At 49.9% G+C, this 17778-nt stretch overlaps 1 protein-coding gene across 2 annotated transcripts; it reads left to right on the plus strand.

Annotated features, from left to right (window-relative positions):
• Nucleotides 1–855: 855 nt before the first annotated feature.
• TMEM98 (transmembrane protein 98) lies at nt 856–13626 on the plus strand. Of its 2 annotated transcripts, XM_081574823.1 has the most exons (8): nt 856–953; nt 2195–2279; nt 3375–3555; nt 5019–5150; nt 6256–6289; nt 8826–8941; nt 11408–11467; nt 12778–13626. In XM_081574823.1, the coding sequence occupies exons 3-8, from the start codon at nt 3425–3427 to the stop codon at nt 12983–12985; spliced, it is 681 nt and encodes a 226-aa protein (XP_081430949.1). In that variant the 5' UTR covers nt 856–953; nt 2195–2279; nt 3375–3424; the 3' UTR covers nt 12986–13626. The 2 variants fall into 2 exon arrangements, with proteins under 2 accessions (XP_081430949.1, XP_081430950.1); XM_081574824.1 differs by lacking the exon at nt 2195–2279.
• The last annotated feature ends 4152 nt before the right edge of the window (nt 13627–17778 follow it).

Consider the following 17778-nt stretch of genomic DNA (forward strand, 5'->3'; position numbering starts at 1 on the left):
TTAGTACGGGATGGAGTAGGGTTTGAACCGAAGAGACAGGACCCCCAACCCTTGTGGTGTATTCCTACCCTTGTCCCTGCCAGGTGGTTGGTAGGGGTGGGCCTGCCTGTCACCACCCAGTGTGGCTCAGGCTATCATTAAGAGCTACCACTGATTCATCACTGATCCTGGGCCCAACATGGTCTGCCTCTGGGCATTTAACTCAGGATGCTTATAAGGCCTCGTCCCTTTGGTAGAGGAAGAAACCAAGGTACCCAGCTAGTGTACAAGCTATTGAGTAGCAGTGTGGATGTGCTTGGTTGCTCAGCCGTGTCCGATTCTTTACGACCCCGTGGACTGTAGCCCGCCAGGCTCCTCTGTCCATGGGGATTCTCCAGGCAAGAATACTGGAGTGGATTGTCAATCCCTCCTCCAGGGGATCTTCCCGACCCAGGGATTGAACCCATGTCTCCCGCGCTGCAGGCGGATTCTTTACGCCCAGTGAGCCGCAGAGCCAGGATGTAAACCAGCCAGCAAGTAGCGGAGTAGACCCGCTCCGGGACCAGCCACGCTGCGGGGCCGCGGGGCCGCGGGGCGCTCCCCACCCCCAGGGGACGGCCAGTCTCTCTGCGCCCCCTCCCCGCCCCGCCCAGCCCCCGCAGGGGCGCGGGGACCTCCCGTCGGGTCGCTGAGCGACGGCCGCGCAGCTGCCCGGGGCCTCCCGCGGCCCCAACCCCCGGCCGGCCCGGGGGCCTGGCGGTGACGGCGGCGCCTGGCAGCGGGGGATTTGGATGCTCGGCCCGCGGCTCCCCCGCCCGCGCCGCCGCCGGGGGCTTGGCCGCCGGGACTTATCTCCGCGCCTTCCCGGCATGCTCCGCTCGCCGGAGGCCGCCAGTCCCGCGCCCGGACTCGGCCATCGCGGGGGGCCCGGCCGCGGGAGCGCCCCCGCCTGCGTCCCGGAGCCGCAGCCACAGGTGGGTGAGCCCGGCGCGCCGCGGAGCTGGGGCCCGGGGCTCCTAGCCCACCGCCCCGTCGGAGCGGGGTGCGCGGGGGTGGGGGGGAAAGGGTGCGGCGGGGGAGGGGAGCCCGGCGCCCGCTCGCGGGCAAAGTTGGAGCCGTGCGCCCCGGAGCCATCGGGCCCCGCGTGGCGCGCGCCGGGGCGCGTGGGGTTCCCTCCCGACGTCCTGGGTGTGGAGTGGGTGTTCTGGGTCGGGGTGGGGGGCGCCGCGCAGAGGGAAGGAGATGGGGTCTTGGGTCTTGTTTTCTGCTTGTGGATTTAGAACCCGTTAGAGGGAAACAGAATAACTCATCCTGAAACACACAGAAAAGAACACAAAAGAAAAAGGGAAACACACGAAGAAACACTCACGCAGACCTATCGCGGAGAGAGACAGCAACGCCTCGAGAGACAAGCTCGTGCACACAGAGAAATACACCCGAAACTTCGTTCAGGAAGAGAGGAAACAAAGCGGGTGGTCCTGAGACCCGGGGCGGGGGGAGGGGAAGGGAAACGCCGGGAAAGCCTGAGACGTGGAGAGTGGGGAAAAGAGCCGGGGATGGAGAGGAAAGCTGAGCGAGGGAAAGTGAAGAGTGAGAAATGAGAGGGGAAGAAAAGAAAAAGGGCTGAAGGACGGAGCCCTTTAGGAGGGACAGTACAGAGAAACACATCCACAGACACCCCCACGCCTCCTCCAAACACAATCAGAGATGAAAAAGGTAGCGCTCAGTCTTCTCACCCTTGTGGGCAAGTGCATGCCAGATGGGACAGCAGCTCTGTGAGTCCTCTGAGACGGCTTCCTTGGCACTTTGAGCCAGTCAAGTCCACCTGGAAAACTTCTATTCATCCTTAAAAACCCAGCTCAAGCATCACCAGCTCTGAGAGAAAAGCTTTCCCAGAAAGTATCTTGCAAACACTGGTACTCTCTTTTCATGTACTTCTGTATGTGGCACAGGCAAACGGAGTTGAAATGGTTTGTCTGCCTGTCTACCTCTCTCCCCAGGCTCTCCACCTCCCAGGTTTTGGGGCCCATGTCCTATTTATCTCCAGTTTCCAGAATCCAGTCCTCTGCTTGGTGCATATTAAGTGGTTAATAAATACTGAATGATGATCAGGAGCATTTGGACCTCCAAGACATGGAACATAGGATTAAATTCAAATAGAGGAGATGTACTGTCCTAGAGTTAGAATTCCATATCAAAGTACCCTTTTTTGCAGGTGGAGAAATTAAAGCCCAGAAAGGGGAGAAGACTGGCTCAGAAGAACACAAGTGGGAGAGGGGAGAAGACTGGCTCAGAAGGACGTAAGTGGGAGACCTGCAGTGAAATAACATTGTGAATACATACTGCTCTGAGATGCCATTGCTTCTCCAGCTCTGAGATGCCATTGCTTCTCCAGCCTGTGAGGTTAAAATAGGTGTGAAATAACCTTCTAAATGAAAACAGGCGATAAATAGACTACAAACAGTTTAATACCAGTTGTAAGTTTCCAATGGGGCTTCCCTGGTGGCTCAGTGATAAAGAATCCATCCACCTGCCAATGCAGGAGACATGGGTTCGATCCCTGGGTCAGGAAGATCCCCTGGAGAAGGAAATGACAACTCACTCCAGTATTCTTTCCTGGGAAATCCTATGGACAGAGGAGCCTGGCGGGCTATAGTCCATGGGGTTGCAAAGAGTCAGACACAACTTAGTGACTGAACAACAGCAACGTTTCCAACACTGAAACTCAAGATCGAAACTTTCCCCAGAATGTTTAGAATCCTCTTTTCTCCTTGGAAAGGACAGGGGAGGTGATAATCCATCTCACTTTGAGTGGATGACTTTCTGCTTCCTGACTACATAGACTTGGACAAATTACTTAACCTCTCTGGGCCTCAGTTTTCTCAACTGTGAAATGGGGATACTAACACCTTCCTCATAGGATCGTTATTGAAATGGGGATACTAACACCTTCCTCATAGGATCGTTAGTAGAATAAACACATACCACCAAGTGCCTGGCATAGATAGACCCTCAGTGAATACAATCCCATCCTTCTTCTTAGGTGGGTGTTCTTTCAGGTGCCTGGTGCAGATACAAAAACAACACTGCTTCCTTTTGTCCCAGGTTGAAAAGGACACCCTGCTCCAACTGGGGAGTGAAGGCTTTTATTTGGTCGGCCAAAAAGTTCGTTCAAGTTTTCCTATAATATCTTCTGCAAAAACTGGAACGAACTTTTTGGTCAACCCAGTAGTAAAAGAAAAGATAACATTTGGGGCTTGACCTAAAATGCGTCTTAATTTTGTTCAGGCCCTCAGGTGTCTGCAGGTGGAGCCTTCCGCTCCACCTTCCAGCAGGTAAGACCTCACTCTTTTGCTGCTGCTTCACCAGGCCGCTTTCCCCGTGTGTCTTTCCAGCTTCAGCCCATGAGGGGGACTGACCAGGACTGAAGGAGCCACCTGGAAGCATGGAGACCGTGGTGATTGTTGCCATAGGCGTGCTGGCCACCATCTTTCTGGCCTCCTTTGCAGCCTTGGTGGTGGTTTGCAGGCAGCGCTACTGTCGGCCTCGAGACCTCCTGCAGTGCTATGATTCCAAGTGAGTGGCCCTGGGAGGGAAAGGACGAGAGAGGAACTGTGCCCTGATGCCCCAACAAAAGAGAAAAGAAATTTGGTGCTGGGAAACTGTCACGCAACTTTTATCTCTAACATGGTACCCTAAGGCTGTCATTCCCAGTAAAGATCTCAGAGCTTAAGCATGTTCCGTAAACTCCCCAGCATCCTGAACCGCCTTGGACTCTGTGAACATGCTCACCTAGCACCCGTCTGTCCCCAGCTGTCCACTTAACAATTGAGCAGGCCAAACCATGGACAGAGGAACCTGGTGGGCTACAGTCCAGGGGGTCGCAAAGAGTTGGACATGACTGAGCGACTAAGCACAGCATAGCACAACCCCTTTCTAACCAACCTCATGCGTTCGTGCATGCTGAGTCGCCTCAGTCGTGTCTGATTCTGTGACCCTGTGGACCAGAGCCCACCAGACTCCTCTGTCCATGGGATACTCCAGGCAAGAATACTGGAATGGGTTGCCTTGCCCTTCTCCAGGAGATCTTCCTGACCCAGGGATAGAATCCAAGTCTCTTATATCTCCTATAGTGGCAGGAGGGTTCTTTACCACTAGCACCACCTGGGAAGCCCCCCAACCAACCTCATAGGAGCAGAAATCTGATGTCCCGCACTCCAAGCCACACACTGAAGCAATAGACACTTAGGAGTTGCAAAACCCCAGCGTAGGATGTCTCGTCTCTGAGCAGATTTCTTCATGCTGTTCTTCACATGAAACCTACTTGGTAATCAAGATCTTATTTTCAGGTTAGGGATATTTTAATTGCTAGATTCCAAGGGATGCTGACCATTAAACCCCGAGTTTCTCATACCCCTTTGTCTGAATCCTATCAGCATCTCCATTGAGTGGTTCATAATTAGTAAATGCCCATTTGTGTGACCCAGGAAAGCTCTGCGATGGTGTCTCATGTTTTCAAGAACCCTGTTTTAAAGTAGGAGGTGTTTTTACATCCCCCTCTTCTCTGGTATAACTTGGAAGGGGTGGGATCATGTGGGTGGACCAAGGTGGCTCCCAGAAGTTGATTCTACAGAACAAGTAGGGGGTGCAGATCAGTTGGGTAATAGGAACTTGAGCTTCTCCATAAAAGGTACGCTTGAAGGGGAAACAAGTTACAAGTGGACGTTGTTTTGTCCTGAAAGAGCATCCCTGTTTAGGATATCTTTGTAATGATTATGGTTGTAGCCCTGCCTTTCTCTGAGCGGCTCTTCTTGTTTTGTATCATTTTTCTTGTGTTCCTGTGCCTTGCCTCCTTGACTCACTGTTTCACCATGTGCCCAGCCCACATTGAAGTCCCACTAGCCTTCGGTTTGGATCCAGAACAAATTCTTGCTTTCACTTACTCATTCCACTTATCCTTTCGGGGGATATGTGGGCCCCGATGAGGAGAGTCAGCAGGAACCCATCAGGAACCCACTTACCTGGGCTCTTCCTTCCAGGCCCATCGTGGACCTCATTGGCGCCATGGAGACCCAGTCTGAGCCCTCTGAGCTAGAACTGGATGACGTTGTCATCACCAACCCTCACATCGAGGCCATTCTGGAGAACGAAGACTGGATCGAAGATGCCTCGTAAGGCCTTGGGGACTATCGCTTTTCTCCAGCTGCCAGGGGGTGGCGAATCGGGCTTCTGGGTATCCCTTCCTGGCTTCCTTTACCTGAGCTTGGCTGAGCACCCTGGAGCACTGTGTCCATTGCTGCTCTTCCCCTGCGCTCGCCATGGGGGCACCTAGAGTGTGACACCACGGTGTTTGTCCTCACTGTCCCCATTTTGCAGACTCGAACACTGAGGCCCATAGATGTGTGGCAGAGTTGTTATAAAGTCACCATGATGTGCTTGGGTTATCCTTGAGGCGCCTGTGAATATGGCCCTCAGGCTCCAGGGATGCCCCCTTTGTCACCAGGGTCCCTCGGGGATCCCTCTACCCCACTTCGGGTTCAGAAGTGTGTGCCGCCCGCTTCCCTGTCTCTCAGCCCTTCATTCACTAGTTAGGTGTTAACCCATGTGAAGTGCAGGCTCTGGGCTAGGCAATGCAGCTTTGAAACTGGTGGTGGAGACAGAATTCTACTAAATACACTGTTTCAGAAATGATGGAGGGAAGGGGTGGGTCTCTGTGCAGGGTGCAGTGAGCGCACGGAGGAGGCGGTGTCTGTAGAGTTGCCTGGGCTAGAGGAGTAGGGGTGCACTTCTGAAGGCTTTCCCGGAGTGGGCACCTTTTGTCCTGGGTCTTTTTGTTTTCTTCTTTTTTTGGCTGCACTGCGCAGCATGGGGAACTTCTCCCTGGCCCGTATTGGAGATAGAACCCCTACTCCCTGCAGTGGAAGCTTGAAGTCTTAATCACCGGACTGCCAGGGCAGTCCCTTCAGGACTTGAAAGATGAGTTCACCAGGCAGAGGATACAGGGAAGGATTCCTGGGTGGAGGGAACAGTCTCAGAAGCTCAGAGTTGTAGCTGGAGGAGTCTGTTGGGTGCAGGAGGGGAAAGGGGAAGACAGGGGAAAGAAAGGGCTTCCTGCTTTATCTCCTGGGCTTGTTCATTTTATCGCTGAGGCATCCCGGCTCTCAGGTGGTGTGAGGCCGTGCCCGGGGGTCAGAGCTGGAGGAGGCGTGGAGGTGGTGGCTGGAGGGAGGTGGGCCTCTCTGGAGAAGCCCTGACAAATGCTTCTTGTCTCCCCAGGGGTCTCATGTCCCACTGCATCGCCATCTTGAAGGTAATACTCTTCGATTTCCCCAGGAGAATAAGGGGGGTGGTCAGCAAAGCATCTGGGTGCACAGACTGTCCAGGAGGAGGGACTTTGGGAGGAGTTCCTTCTGTTCACTTCCGCTCCTGGTCTGTTCTCCTTTGAATTCTGGAGGCCCTTTCAAAGACTTTACTCCACCTGGTCCTCAGTACAGTGGCCGGTGGACAGCAGAGACAGTCACCAACCACATAGTCACTGACCAGGCAGAAAGCTGTGTGCAGAATAGCACAGACCAAGACCATAACCATTTTTGGGGAAGGGCAATTCTCAGCTTCTCCTGGGCACTTTCTTCTATGAACTGAGGGCTCAGCCCTTGAAGCAAGTTGAGCTCTGTATTAGGACACCTCCAGTTACTAGAAGGTTCCTCACCAGCCCTCTCTGTGACAGTGGTCAGCCAAACAGGACAATCTGTTAAAAAAAATCCAAACCACAATACTTCAACCTGAGAGCAGACTGTTGGCCAAACACTTCAATATTATTAATTGTCCTAATAAGTTGGAGAATGTCAGGCAAGAATTGGCAAACAAATGCTAAAACTGTAAAAAGTAATAAAAATTACCCCAAACTATAAAAAGTACACAAACCCGTAAAAATTACCCTAAATGCAAATTCGATGCAACTCTCCACCCTGTCCTAGAGGCTGTTGGCATTAAAAAAAAAAACAGCCTCTAGGACAGGGTGGAGAGTTGCATCGAATTTGCATTTAGGGTAATTTTTACGGGTTTGTGTACTTTTTATAGTTTGGGGTAATTTTTATTACTTTTTACAGTTTTAGCATTTGTTTGCCAATTCTTGCCTGACATTCTCCAACTTATTAGGACAATTAATAATATTGAAGTGTTTGGCCAGTGGCAAATATTGTTTATTTCAGTAACCTAGGAAACCACACTTTTCTCTCTTTGTCTAGCAATTATTCAAGGTTTCAAAAAAGGCAGCTTTTTTGAAATTGAAAATGACACTTCAGTGTCATTCAGTACAAAGTATTAAAGTCTTTTATCCCACCTCTTCTTCCTATTCTCTTAGGGGACAAAGAAGTGCCTGGTAAGATGTTGTCCCAGAGTCCAGGCTTATTGTTGAGTTCCAAGAAGCTCTTTTTTAAAAAATTTTATTTATTTTTAATTGAAAGATAATTGCTTTACAATATTGTGTTGGTTTCTGCTATACAGCAACATGAATCAGCCATAGGTATACATGTGTCCCCTCGCTCTGGAACCTCCCTCCCACCCCTCTAGGTTGTCACAGAGCCCCGGCTTGAGTTCCCTGAGTCATACAGCACATTCCCACTGACTGTGTATTTTACAAATGGGAATGTGTATGTTTCCACGCTGCTCTCTCTATTCATCCCACCCTCTCCTTCCTCCCCCCTGCTGTGTCTGTAAGTCTGTTCTTTATGTCCGCATCTCCCTTGCTGCCCTGCAAATAGGTTCATCAGTACCATCTTTTTAGATTCCATATCTAAGCGTTAATATACGATGTTTGTTTTTCCCTTTCTGGCTTACTTCACTCCATGGCTATAGATGGAGATGGACGGGTCTAATGACTCGAGCAGCGATGCCACATTACGTCTTCCTTCTCCCCACCGGGATGTGTCCTGTCTTTGGGTTTTGTCCCCTGCCCTTATCTGTTAGAGGAGGGGGATGAATGACAGCTGAGCTGTGGGATAAACCGGCCGGCAGGAGTCTTACTGGGCTCAGTGGTCCATCCTGAGACCCTCTCAGCTTCCTCTTGAGCTCTCGAGGTCCTGCTGCTTGGCCACCTGCTCTGGAGTCCCTGTGGTGGGGCCTCGAGGGAAGGGCCTGGACTGTCTCCTGGGTGGGCTCTGCCTCTCTTTTCCAGCCCCACGTGTATGTGATGAAGTTGATGGAAATTCTTGCCCAGGGACAGCAGCACTTCCAGATTCTGACACTGGGTAGGGGGCATAAAAGTGAGGAGCAAAGCTTTAAGGGTGGCCAGTGCTGCTGGTGGATGATGAGAAAGGCCGTGTGTCCTAGTCTTGCCATTTTCCTGCTTTTTTTTTTTTTCCCCATGGCCCTTTTATCATCATCATGACAAACATGCTAAAATGTTATCCCAGAAAATTGTTGATATAAATTCCGCTTGTCTGGCCATGTTTCCGAGGGTGCCTGCAGAGATCTTTATCGTTTTGGAAGACAAAGCCAGGAGGTGAAGGAATTGAGAGAGAAAATAGGTTTTGGCCTTGAAGGGAGAGGATGAAGTTAGAGCACATGATTTTTCTTAGGACAGATTATTTCAGCTCAGACTTCTCTTAAGCTGAGAAACCCTGGCCCTGGTCTGAGGTTCCCACCCCTCTCTCCTTACCCGGCTGTGTCCTTGGGTTTGCCTCTTCCATCCCTATCATCTCTGCGTGCTTTTCACTTCAGTCTGTCCGTGAGGTTAGGGGGGCCCAGCCGTGGGATGGGGGGGTGCGTGTTTGTCTTTGTGGGATGGCAGAAACCCTCGGGGGCTGGGTCCCCCCTCATCACCTCTCTGCTCCCTGTTGCGGTAGATCTGTCACACTCTGACGGAGAAGCTCGTTGCCATGACAATGGGCTCAGGGGCCAAGATGAAGACCTCGGCCAGCGTCAGTGACATCATTGTGGTGGCCAAGCGCATCAGCCCCAGGTGAGGTCCCCACACTCCGGGGGGGCGGGAGGGGGCTGGTTCCCCTGAGCCACTCCAGGGGCAACTTGAATGGTTTATGCCCCACACATTCCCAGAGAGCCCAGGAGGGTTTAGAGGCTGGGAGACTTTTCAGGCTAAGGGGGTGTCACAGGCTCCCCTCCCCTCCGGCGCGACCCCTCCTGTAGGCTTTTTGGGAAGTGCCAGCATATGACTAGGGCCCCCCCAGCTCCCTCTTCCTCAGTCCCATGCTAGCTGGGGCAGCTCTCGTTCCCATGGGCACACCTTCTTCCTGCGCTCTGGGCCAGCAGGCACATTTGTCACTGGTGCCCACACCCTGGTGAGCAGTGACCTCCCCGCGTGCCCCATCCTAGCTGACATCTGTACCGAGACCAGCCCCGGCCCCATCCATGGCCCGGCCAGCAGCCCCCAAGACCAGGTGGGAGGTGAAGAGATCATTCATATCTCCCAGATTCCAGGCTGTTTGCAGAATCCCACGTAGGAGGCAACCAGCCGGACTGCAGGCGACAACAGCTCCACCCCCTCATCTGGCCTCGGTTTTGAGAAGAAAAGAAAGCTTTTTCTTAGAGGGAAGGGTGGTACTAAGTTGGGGCTGCCATCTGGTGGCTGGTATGTGGATGCGCCCGAGCCCGAAGTTTTTTTTCCCAGTTCAGGAGGTTTTCTTAAATCATCCTCCTGAGTTCCAGGGGTCCTCGCTTTCCCCGTGGCTGTGGGCTCGGATGGATCTCAAGGAACCAGTCCTCAGAGGGAACGTGAAAGAGTTGGTGCACTTGAACTCCTGTCCAGGGAGTTCAGTGAGTTGAGAAAGTGGGAGGGAGATAATCCAGAAGGATCTGGGCTTTCTGTGGATCTCTCCCGGGCGGGTGTGGCTACAGGAGTGGGATCAGCCTAGGTCGGCCCTTGGCCTGAAGCGGACCCGGGCTCTGGGCAAGCACCAGCCCTTCCTCTAGTATCTGCTGGACCTCCCTCATACTTCTTGTCACTTCTAAGAGCCGTCCCAGGTCCTGACAAATTCCTGTGACGCCAGGATACAAGGCAGCATCACCAGGAGGGCTCGGATAAGGAAAGGGAGGGAGATTTCTGAGTCCCAGTGGAATCCTGGGGGGTCAGGACTAGCAGCGGTGCTGGAGCAAGAGTGTGACAGCACTCAGCGGGTGGACCTCACGTGGGGTGCTCACTGGCTCATCCTGCTGAGCACCTTGGACTGCTTCCAGAATGATCCCTGCCATAAATCAGTCAGGGTCCTTGCTCTCTCTTCCTGCCCTCACACATCTTTTATCCCCTTGGGTTTTCTTATTCTATTTTGTACAGTGTGTTGATAGCATACTAGTTTCAAGAAGAGTGGCTTCAGCTACAGGGTAGGAAAAAGGGCTGGCTAAGTTGGGCTCTGAGTGACTGTGTGTCTGCGCTTCTTCACCAGCCCCTCAGCCCCAAGACAAGGACCTTCAAGCCTGTTTTCAAGTGCTTTTGGAAATCAAACGTGCATCCTTATTTTTTGCTTCTTGACTAAATGGTCCAGGAGCAAGAATTTGAACGAAAACGTTGAATCATGCAAATGAGGATGAATAGTATTTCCTTCTTGAATTTGATTTTTTTAAAAATTAACTATGAACTGTACCATGTGCTGCAAGAAATCCAGTGGAGCAGTTTGAACCCAAATTAAACTTGGAGTGTTTTTTTAGTGTTCTAAATATCTACCTGTAACCATGTTGTTTTTTTTAATACAAAAGTAATAAACACTTGTAAAAGTTAAAACATTGCAGAAATAGAGAATCTGAAAAGTGAAGGGACCTGCCACCCCCCAGTCCCACACCATCCCAATTCCTGAAAGTAATCAATCACTGTTGAATGGTAAGTATTTCTGTAGACTGGTCCCCCACTTCCTGCCAAATGTCATAGCTATTGTTTATTCATTTTTATGCAAATAGGATCCATCAGACTTTATAAATTGTTTGGCAGTTTGCCTTTTTGATGTAGTAGTATATCTTGAACATCATTTCACAAGTGTGAACTTGTACTTTTTAATCCATTGGAACTGAAAACCAGAAGAAATATTCTCTAAACAGAAGTCAAAGGCTTTCTTTTTAATTAATTAATTTTATCTATTTAAACTTTTAAAATTTATTTTCATTTATTTATTTTAAAAAGATTTATTTTTTCACTTATTTATTTGGCTGCACTGGGACTTTACTGTGGCATGTGGGATCTAGTTCCCTCACCAGAGATCAAACCTGGGCACCCTGCATTGGTAGTGTGGCGTCTTAGCCACTGGACCCCCCAGGGAAGTCTCTGAAGTCTTTCTGTTTAGGTCCCTGTCCGAGAATGCAGTTACAGAAAGTCACTAAAGGCTGGGTCTGGAATGTCTAAAGAGAAGCTTTGGGGTAAGGAAAGGAAGGAGAAAAGGCCATAAGAAAAGGGAAATACTGAAAACCTTTTGCCTCCTCTCAGAGTGGACGATGTTGTGAAATCCATGTACCCACCGTTGGACCCGAAACTCCTGGATGCCCGGTGAGAGGGGTGGGGTGGTCGAGTGCCTTTTCATGCTGGAAGCTCCCTATGTTATCAGATCTGTGAGGTTGGCTGTTCCGGTGGTGGAGGAGAAGGCTACTTTGTTGGGTTCCCAAGACTGCCCCAGCTTTGGGTACCATTCACCTCAGTGTGAAGGGTCAGCCAACCAGTGAGCCAGGCCTGGCTGGCTGCTCTTGGCCAGAGTTCTTCCTGAAACCCCAGAGGAGCAGGAGGAAGAAACAGTCTTAGATTTTGAATTTTCTATGATGAAATGTCCATCCAAGCTAAGTTGTATCTGCACCTCCCCGTCCTCCCATTGCTCCCGTGGCTATCTCTGCTCTTTGGACCCCTGAAGCAAACATGCCTCAGCTGTGAGTAATGCCCAGTGGGTCGCTGGTGTGGATGATGGGCAGGAATTGAGACTGGAAGTGACAGATCAGCTAAAGCTGTGCTCACCTCAGTACATGCCCAGGAACCCTGTCTCATGATCGTCCCTTATACACAGAGCATACTTAGGCTTTTGAGATTGTTATGTTCCTCTACCAAATGCAAAGCCACTTAAAAAGAAACAAAACAAAGCATGTTCGTTTGTCTCTCGGATTTATGTGACTGTTTCACAGGCCCATTGTGTAATAACTGCCAGACAGGCTGTGGGTCACAGCAATTCTGTTGGTTTCTCTACCCTACTCCTATTACTGCCCAGCTGTATTCGTGGACTCATCATCTGTAGTGCATTCCCAAATGCATCATGCATACTCACTATTTAGAAGATACTCTGCAGTGAATTTTTCAATACTGAAAAAACAAGCCGCGTCCTCTATTTGGTTTGCAATTAAAGTTTTTGTGAGGATGTGGTAAACCAGTGCTGGGCCTTACTGATTCAGAATCAGTACATGATGCCCAAGGTGGGGTATGAAGACCCTGTCTTTAAGTGGGCAGCAGTTGGGGATGTGCTTATCCCATTGACTAGATCCAGATTGTCCTAAAGAACCCTCTTCCGGGAGACGTTATTGGATGTGTTGCAGAAAGTGGGCTCCCAGTCTTAAATAAGTTAGTGAGACTCAAGAGTATTACATTCTTTTCTTAGAACTTTATCATGTGTGTCATCTGAGAAGGGCTTCAGTTACCTTTGTTTAACCCAGATGTTCCCAAATTTGTTTGAGCATGGGACCGTTTTTAAATTACATACCTAGCAACCTCTTTAGGACGGGACTCCAGCTTGGGGAACCCTAGTCTAGACTCTGTCCCTTTGGGCTTTAGGGCAACGTCACTTAGATCCTAGGGAAGCTGATCGTGTTGTTTTTTTCTAGGACAACTGCCCTGCTCCTGTCTGTCAGTCATCTGGTGCTGGTGACCAGGAACGCCTGCCACCTGACTGGAGGCCTGGATTGGATTGACCAGTCGCTGACAGCTGCCGAGGAGCACTTGGAAGTCCTTCGAGAAGCAGCCTTAGCTTCTGAGCCAGATAAAGGCCTCCCAGGCCCCGAAGGCTTCCTGCAGGAGCAGTCGGCCATTTAGTGCCTACTGGCCAGCAACTGGCCACAAGGGCCAGTCTGCTGCCGTGACTGGGTGGCTCAGCTGAGCCTTCCACTTCTTCCTGTAGAGTTAGTTGTTTTCCACGGCTGGGGAGTCCAGCTGTGTTCGTGTAGTAAAGCAGTTGGTGCCTCTGTTGTAGTTACAAATGGCAGCTGGCGAGTGGCAGTCTAATCCCACAATTAGGGGAGATGACAGTCACCATCTGTACAGCTGAGCTTTGAAAACAGGAGGACTGTAAGCTCTGTTTAGCTCACCTAGTGCTTTCAAGAAAATCCAGCTACTGTCTTAAGAATCAGGAGGTTTCACATTAAAATCAGAATTTCTGGCTTCTTTCAAACAATCAGAAGATGATGAAGCAGCTCTGATCTGCATTTTCCAAAGTGGACAATCAATTGGAACTAAGTAGGAGTTGCCTCTCTTGACAATACTTGTACTCTCTCACTTGGTCTTTTTCATTTATTTGTGTTGTGTGCCTGGTCCCTGAGGATCTGAGTCCCTTCTTCCCTTTATAGGTTTGGGTTTGAAGGTGAGCAATGTAGAGTTGATCATTCCCTTTTTATCATTATGCCTGCAATTTTACCCAGCTACCACTAGGTGGAGAGTAAATACATACTTAGCTTTCCCTCAAGCGTGTGGTTATTGAGTCAAATTCAAGTGCGTGGTGTGTGTTGGGACATATCTGAGAACTGAGGGTAGAAGGAGAGGGGCTGTGAATCTCGAGGATGCCTTGTGTGTGTGACTCAAAATGAAATATTCAGAGACCTCCTCCCCAGAGTTCAGACAGGTGAAAATACCACCAAGCAGTAGTTTCCACACTAGCAATGACATCCATGAAAGATGGGTTCCCATTCCTTTGGTATCTGTTTGGCAGTTATTGAAAGATAAGGAGCATTTTTTATGATTTGAGACCTTTGGAGGACCCAGAATCACAATTGCCTAATCCAGTGTGTGTGAGTCGCTCAGTCATGTCCAACTCTTTGCAGCTCCATGGACTGTAGCCCGCCAGGCTCCTCTATCCACAGAATTCTCCCGGCAAAAATAATGAAGTGGGTAGCCGTTACCTTCTCCAGAGGATCTTCCCAACTTAGGGATCAAACCTGGTCTCCTGCTTTGCATCCAGATTCTATACCATCTGAGCCACCAGACATGGATCCAAATTCCATCATTTCCATCACAAGCATATAGGAACACCTGGAATACTTTGCTTCCTTCCAGGATCTCAGAGTCAACCTCACTCTTAGGAGAGGGCACTGGCTCGGGAGCTGCCTTGGTTCATATCCTGTGCTGTTAAGCATGTTTGGAACTCCATGTCTGTTCCCATTTCATTTTCTGTGCCCTAATTCAAGTCAGCAAATCCCTCAGCCTGATTTCAGAGATCTAAGAACCGATTTCCCAAGCCCAAGATTGGGACCTTGTTCATCACTGAGATGTGTCATCCATCCAATTTCTCCTAAAAAGCAAGATGCTTGTCACCAGCATAGTGCATGCCAGTTTCCCACTTGAGAAGATGGATTCACAACAGGGAATCAACAGGGAAGCTGGGGATCAACTCTCATAGAAGGATGGAAGGATTCCTGATGACAGGGGACCTTATTGGATTGTCTGCTCCCATCAACGCTGAGCACATGCTGGGTAACTTTCCTGTCTTGCTGGTGAGCTGTGAATGGGAAATATTCAGAATTACTTTGACTTTTCTTTCTTTTTTTTTTAAGATTTCTTTTTATATGGACCATTTTTAAAGTCTTTATTGAATTTGTTACAATATTGCTTCTGTTGTTTATGTTCCATTTTCTTGGCCGTGAGGCATGTGGGATCTTAGCTTCCTGACCAGGGATGAAATTTGTACCCCCTGCGTTGGAAACCTGGAGTCTAAACCATTTCCCACTTTGACTTTTCTATCTGTGGCCTCCATCGTAGGTATCCAGAGTCCTGTTTTTGTCCTTTTCCCTTTTCCCTTTCAATACCTGCTTTCGTAGCCAGACTGGAAACCACCACGCCAAGGTTGCAGTGACGGCCACAGCTGTCAGTGTCCCTGAATTTCAACCTGGACCAGGGCCCTTAGCCAAAGAGAGCCCTTAACCTCTCAAATACCATCCACAGGTGTGGGGTTAGAAGTGGAGAAGTTTCCCAGCATCTCTTCCCATTCTTTGAGCCCTGGCAAGTCCTGGACCACCTGCTCCCTGCAGCCCTGAGATGCTGTTCCTTTAGTAGTGAGGAAAGGTTCCTAAAGACCTTAAAAGTGTCTGCTAGGCTGCAGAATCTCTGATTCTGCTGCTGTGTAATTTTCCTTTTGTCTCCAGCACAGGACAAATACGTCTCTGGATCTGGTTGCTGTTGGCAGCTGGTGGATGAGGTGGAAGCACGTCTTTGGGGTGGGTCTCTTCTAGCTCTTTGGGAGTTGGTGGAACTTGCCTCTTTACTTGGGAGGGGCTGGTCAGTGAGCTGAGGATCCAGCCAGGTGTGGTTTCCCAGAGGACGGACACGACCCAAGTCCTTAGTTCACTAGTGTCTCTGTGTATCGTCGTAGATCTTTTCTTCCATGACCTCTACTCCCACCTCCTGCCCTGGAGCAGGAACATCAGACTCAGATTCTGAACAAAAAAGAAACTAAGGATCAGAATTGAGTATAAGATGAGCGAGCGCTTTGAAGTCAGACAGGATTAGATTCAAATTTGGGTTCAGTCATTGTGTGAACTTGGACAAGTTTCTTAATCTCCCTGGTCCTAAGCTCTCTCATCTGTAAAAATCAAGGCTGCTGCCTCATTGAGCCTTTCCGGTGGCTTAATGGTGAAGAATCAACCTGATATTGCAAGAGACTTAGGAGATGTGTGTTCGATCCCTGGGTCAGGAAGATCCCCTGGGGAAGGAAACGGCAACCCACTCCAGTATTCTTGCCTGGAAAATCCCTCTGGGTTGGTATGCCAATTGAATGAAGCAGTGTATCCAAAATGCCCAACTGTATGCCTGGTACTCATTAGCCAATGTTAACCCTTCTGTCCCCAAAGCTCCTTGTGCCCTGGTGCAGCTGATCAAGATGGTGTCACCCCAGTTCCAATAGCTCTGTCTAAGCAGGCGCTCAGGAGCCAAGTAGGCAAAAAGCTGGAATCCACTGCAGTAGGGAGAGTGGCCCAGCCTTGTGCCTGCCCCACCCCAGCTATGTTCACAACAGGAAGGCAGTCCACGCTCCTGGCCTCTTATCAGTGTTCCCAGGGTTGACTGCCCAAACTCACATTCCTTCAGAGCGCAGCCTGGAGCCTCCTCCAGCTTGTGAAATCTCCCAGACGGAACACGTGTTCTTGGCATCCGACTTGCCCTGGTGCTTACCCTGACCGCCTCATTCCAGGAGTTCCTTCTCTTCAGAGACCCTTTCTGCTCTGCGTGGCCACATGAGCCTGACCTTTACAAAATGGCTTATAGTTCAAAGCCCCTGAGCTGCTTTATGACCTTGGACACTTTGGAAAGGTGTCAAGTGAAGAATTTCCATCTATTTCCTCCTTCACTCCCTCTGTCCTCCTCCTCCTCCCTTCTCATTTCCCCCCGCCCTCCTCGTCTCCCTCCCACCCACAAATACTGTTTACTTACTCTGGAGGAAGTGTAGTGCTAGGTGCTGGGAATATGGAACCAAAGTCACAGTCCCTGTCTTAAAAAGCAGAGACAGGGACTTCCCTGGCAGTCCAGTGGTTAAGACTTCACCTTCCCATGCAAGGGACTAGGGTTCCACCCCTCGTCAGGAAGCTGAGATCCCACATGCCTTGCGGCCAAAATACCAGAACATAAACAACAGAAACTGTATTGTAAGAAATTTAATACAGGTTTTAAAAATGGTCACATCGTCAGCAAGCCTCGCCTGGGAAAGGCAGATGGTGTGCTGCCCCAATGCCTGCACCAGCCCTGGAGCCTGTCTCTTCACCCCTATAATTCCCTCTCTTAACATGTGTTTTGGTTTTTTTAGTACATGTATAAACTTACTTTTTCTATGAAATAAACTTAGATAGAAATTGAAAAAAAATAAAAAAATTTAAAAAAAAATAAAAATGGTCACATCAAAAAAAAGTCTTAAGAAAAAGAAGCAGAGACAAGTGAGCAGTTGATTGAACCATGACAGTGACCAGTGCTGTGAGGCAGGGGTGTCTGGCTGGCAGTGGCCAAGGGGACACTGGCAGGGAAGGGGCAGAGTCAGGATTGGGAGGAAACCTGGGAAGAGCTGATGCCTGAGTGGAGACTTGACAGAGGATCAGCAAGATGATCCAGGCAGACTAGACCATGTGAGAAAGGTCCAGGGCCAAGAAAGCAGGACTCATTTGAGAAATGCAAGTGACTGGGGAGGCCTGGAGGGTGGACTCTAAGAGTGGGGGTTGGACAGGTTGGCAGATCATGGAAGACCTTACAGGTTATATTAGGGAGTTGAAGCTTCATCCTGAGCATAATGGGGACCCTAGAAAGGCTTTCCCTGGGAGGTGACGGTCAGATTTGCAATTTAGAAAGAGAGTCATTTATTTCATACCCTATGATGTTAGACTCCAAGACCCAGAAATGTCCTGATGTCACTGAATACGTGTCCACCACCCCCCACCCGAGTCTGAAAGGCTCATGACTCAATCACAATATAAAGGCAGGGTGGGCAAATGCTTAGGGATAGAGGAAGAAAGGGGCTGGGAAGTGCCAGGGTAATGGCATAGTCCCGCTGGGTCTGATCCTGGTAGGTAGTTACAGTGTCTTTGTATCAGAAATGCTAACGGGCAGTTTTGAGAATTTGCAACATCCCTTGGTTCTTA

The sequence above is a fragment of the Giraffa tippelskirchi genome, chromosome 3 (assembly GCF_054371585.1).
Source record: "Giraffa tippelskirchi isolate mGirTip1 chromosome 3, T2T-mGirTip1v1.2.pri, whole genome shotgun sequence".
Lineage (NCBI taxonomy): Eukaryota > Metazoa > Chordata > Mammalia > Artiodactyla > Giraffidae > Giraffa > Giraffa tippelskirchi.

What these genes read in the sequence shown, in the direction of transcription:
- TMEM98 (XM_081574823.1), top strand. Translation starts at nt 3,425, where the DNA reads ATGGAGACCGTGGTGATTGTTGCCATAGGCGTGCTGGCCACCATCTTT. An exon ending in GACTGGATCGAAGATGCCTC is followed by an intron (nt 5,151 to 6,255) that starts GTAAGGCCTTGG and finishes TTGTCTCCCCAG; the next exon opens with GGGTCTCATGTCCCACTGCA. An exon ending in CCGAAACTCCTGGATGCCCG is followed by an intron (nt 11,468 to 12,777) that starts GTGAGAGGGGTG and finishes GTTTTTTTCTAG; the next exon opens with GACAACTGCCCTGCTCCTGT.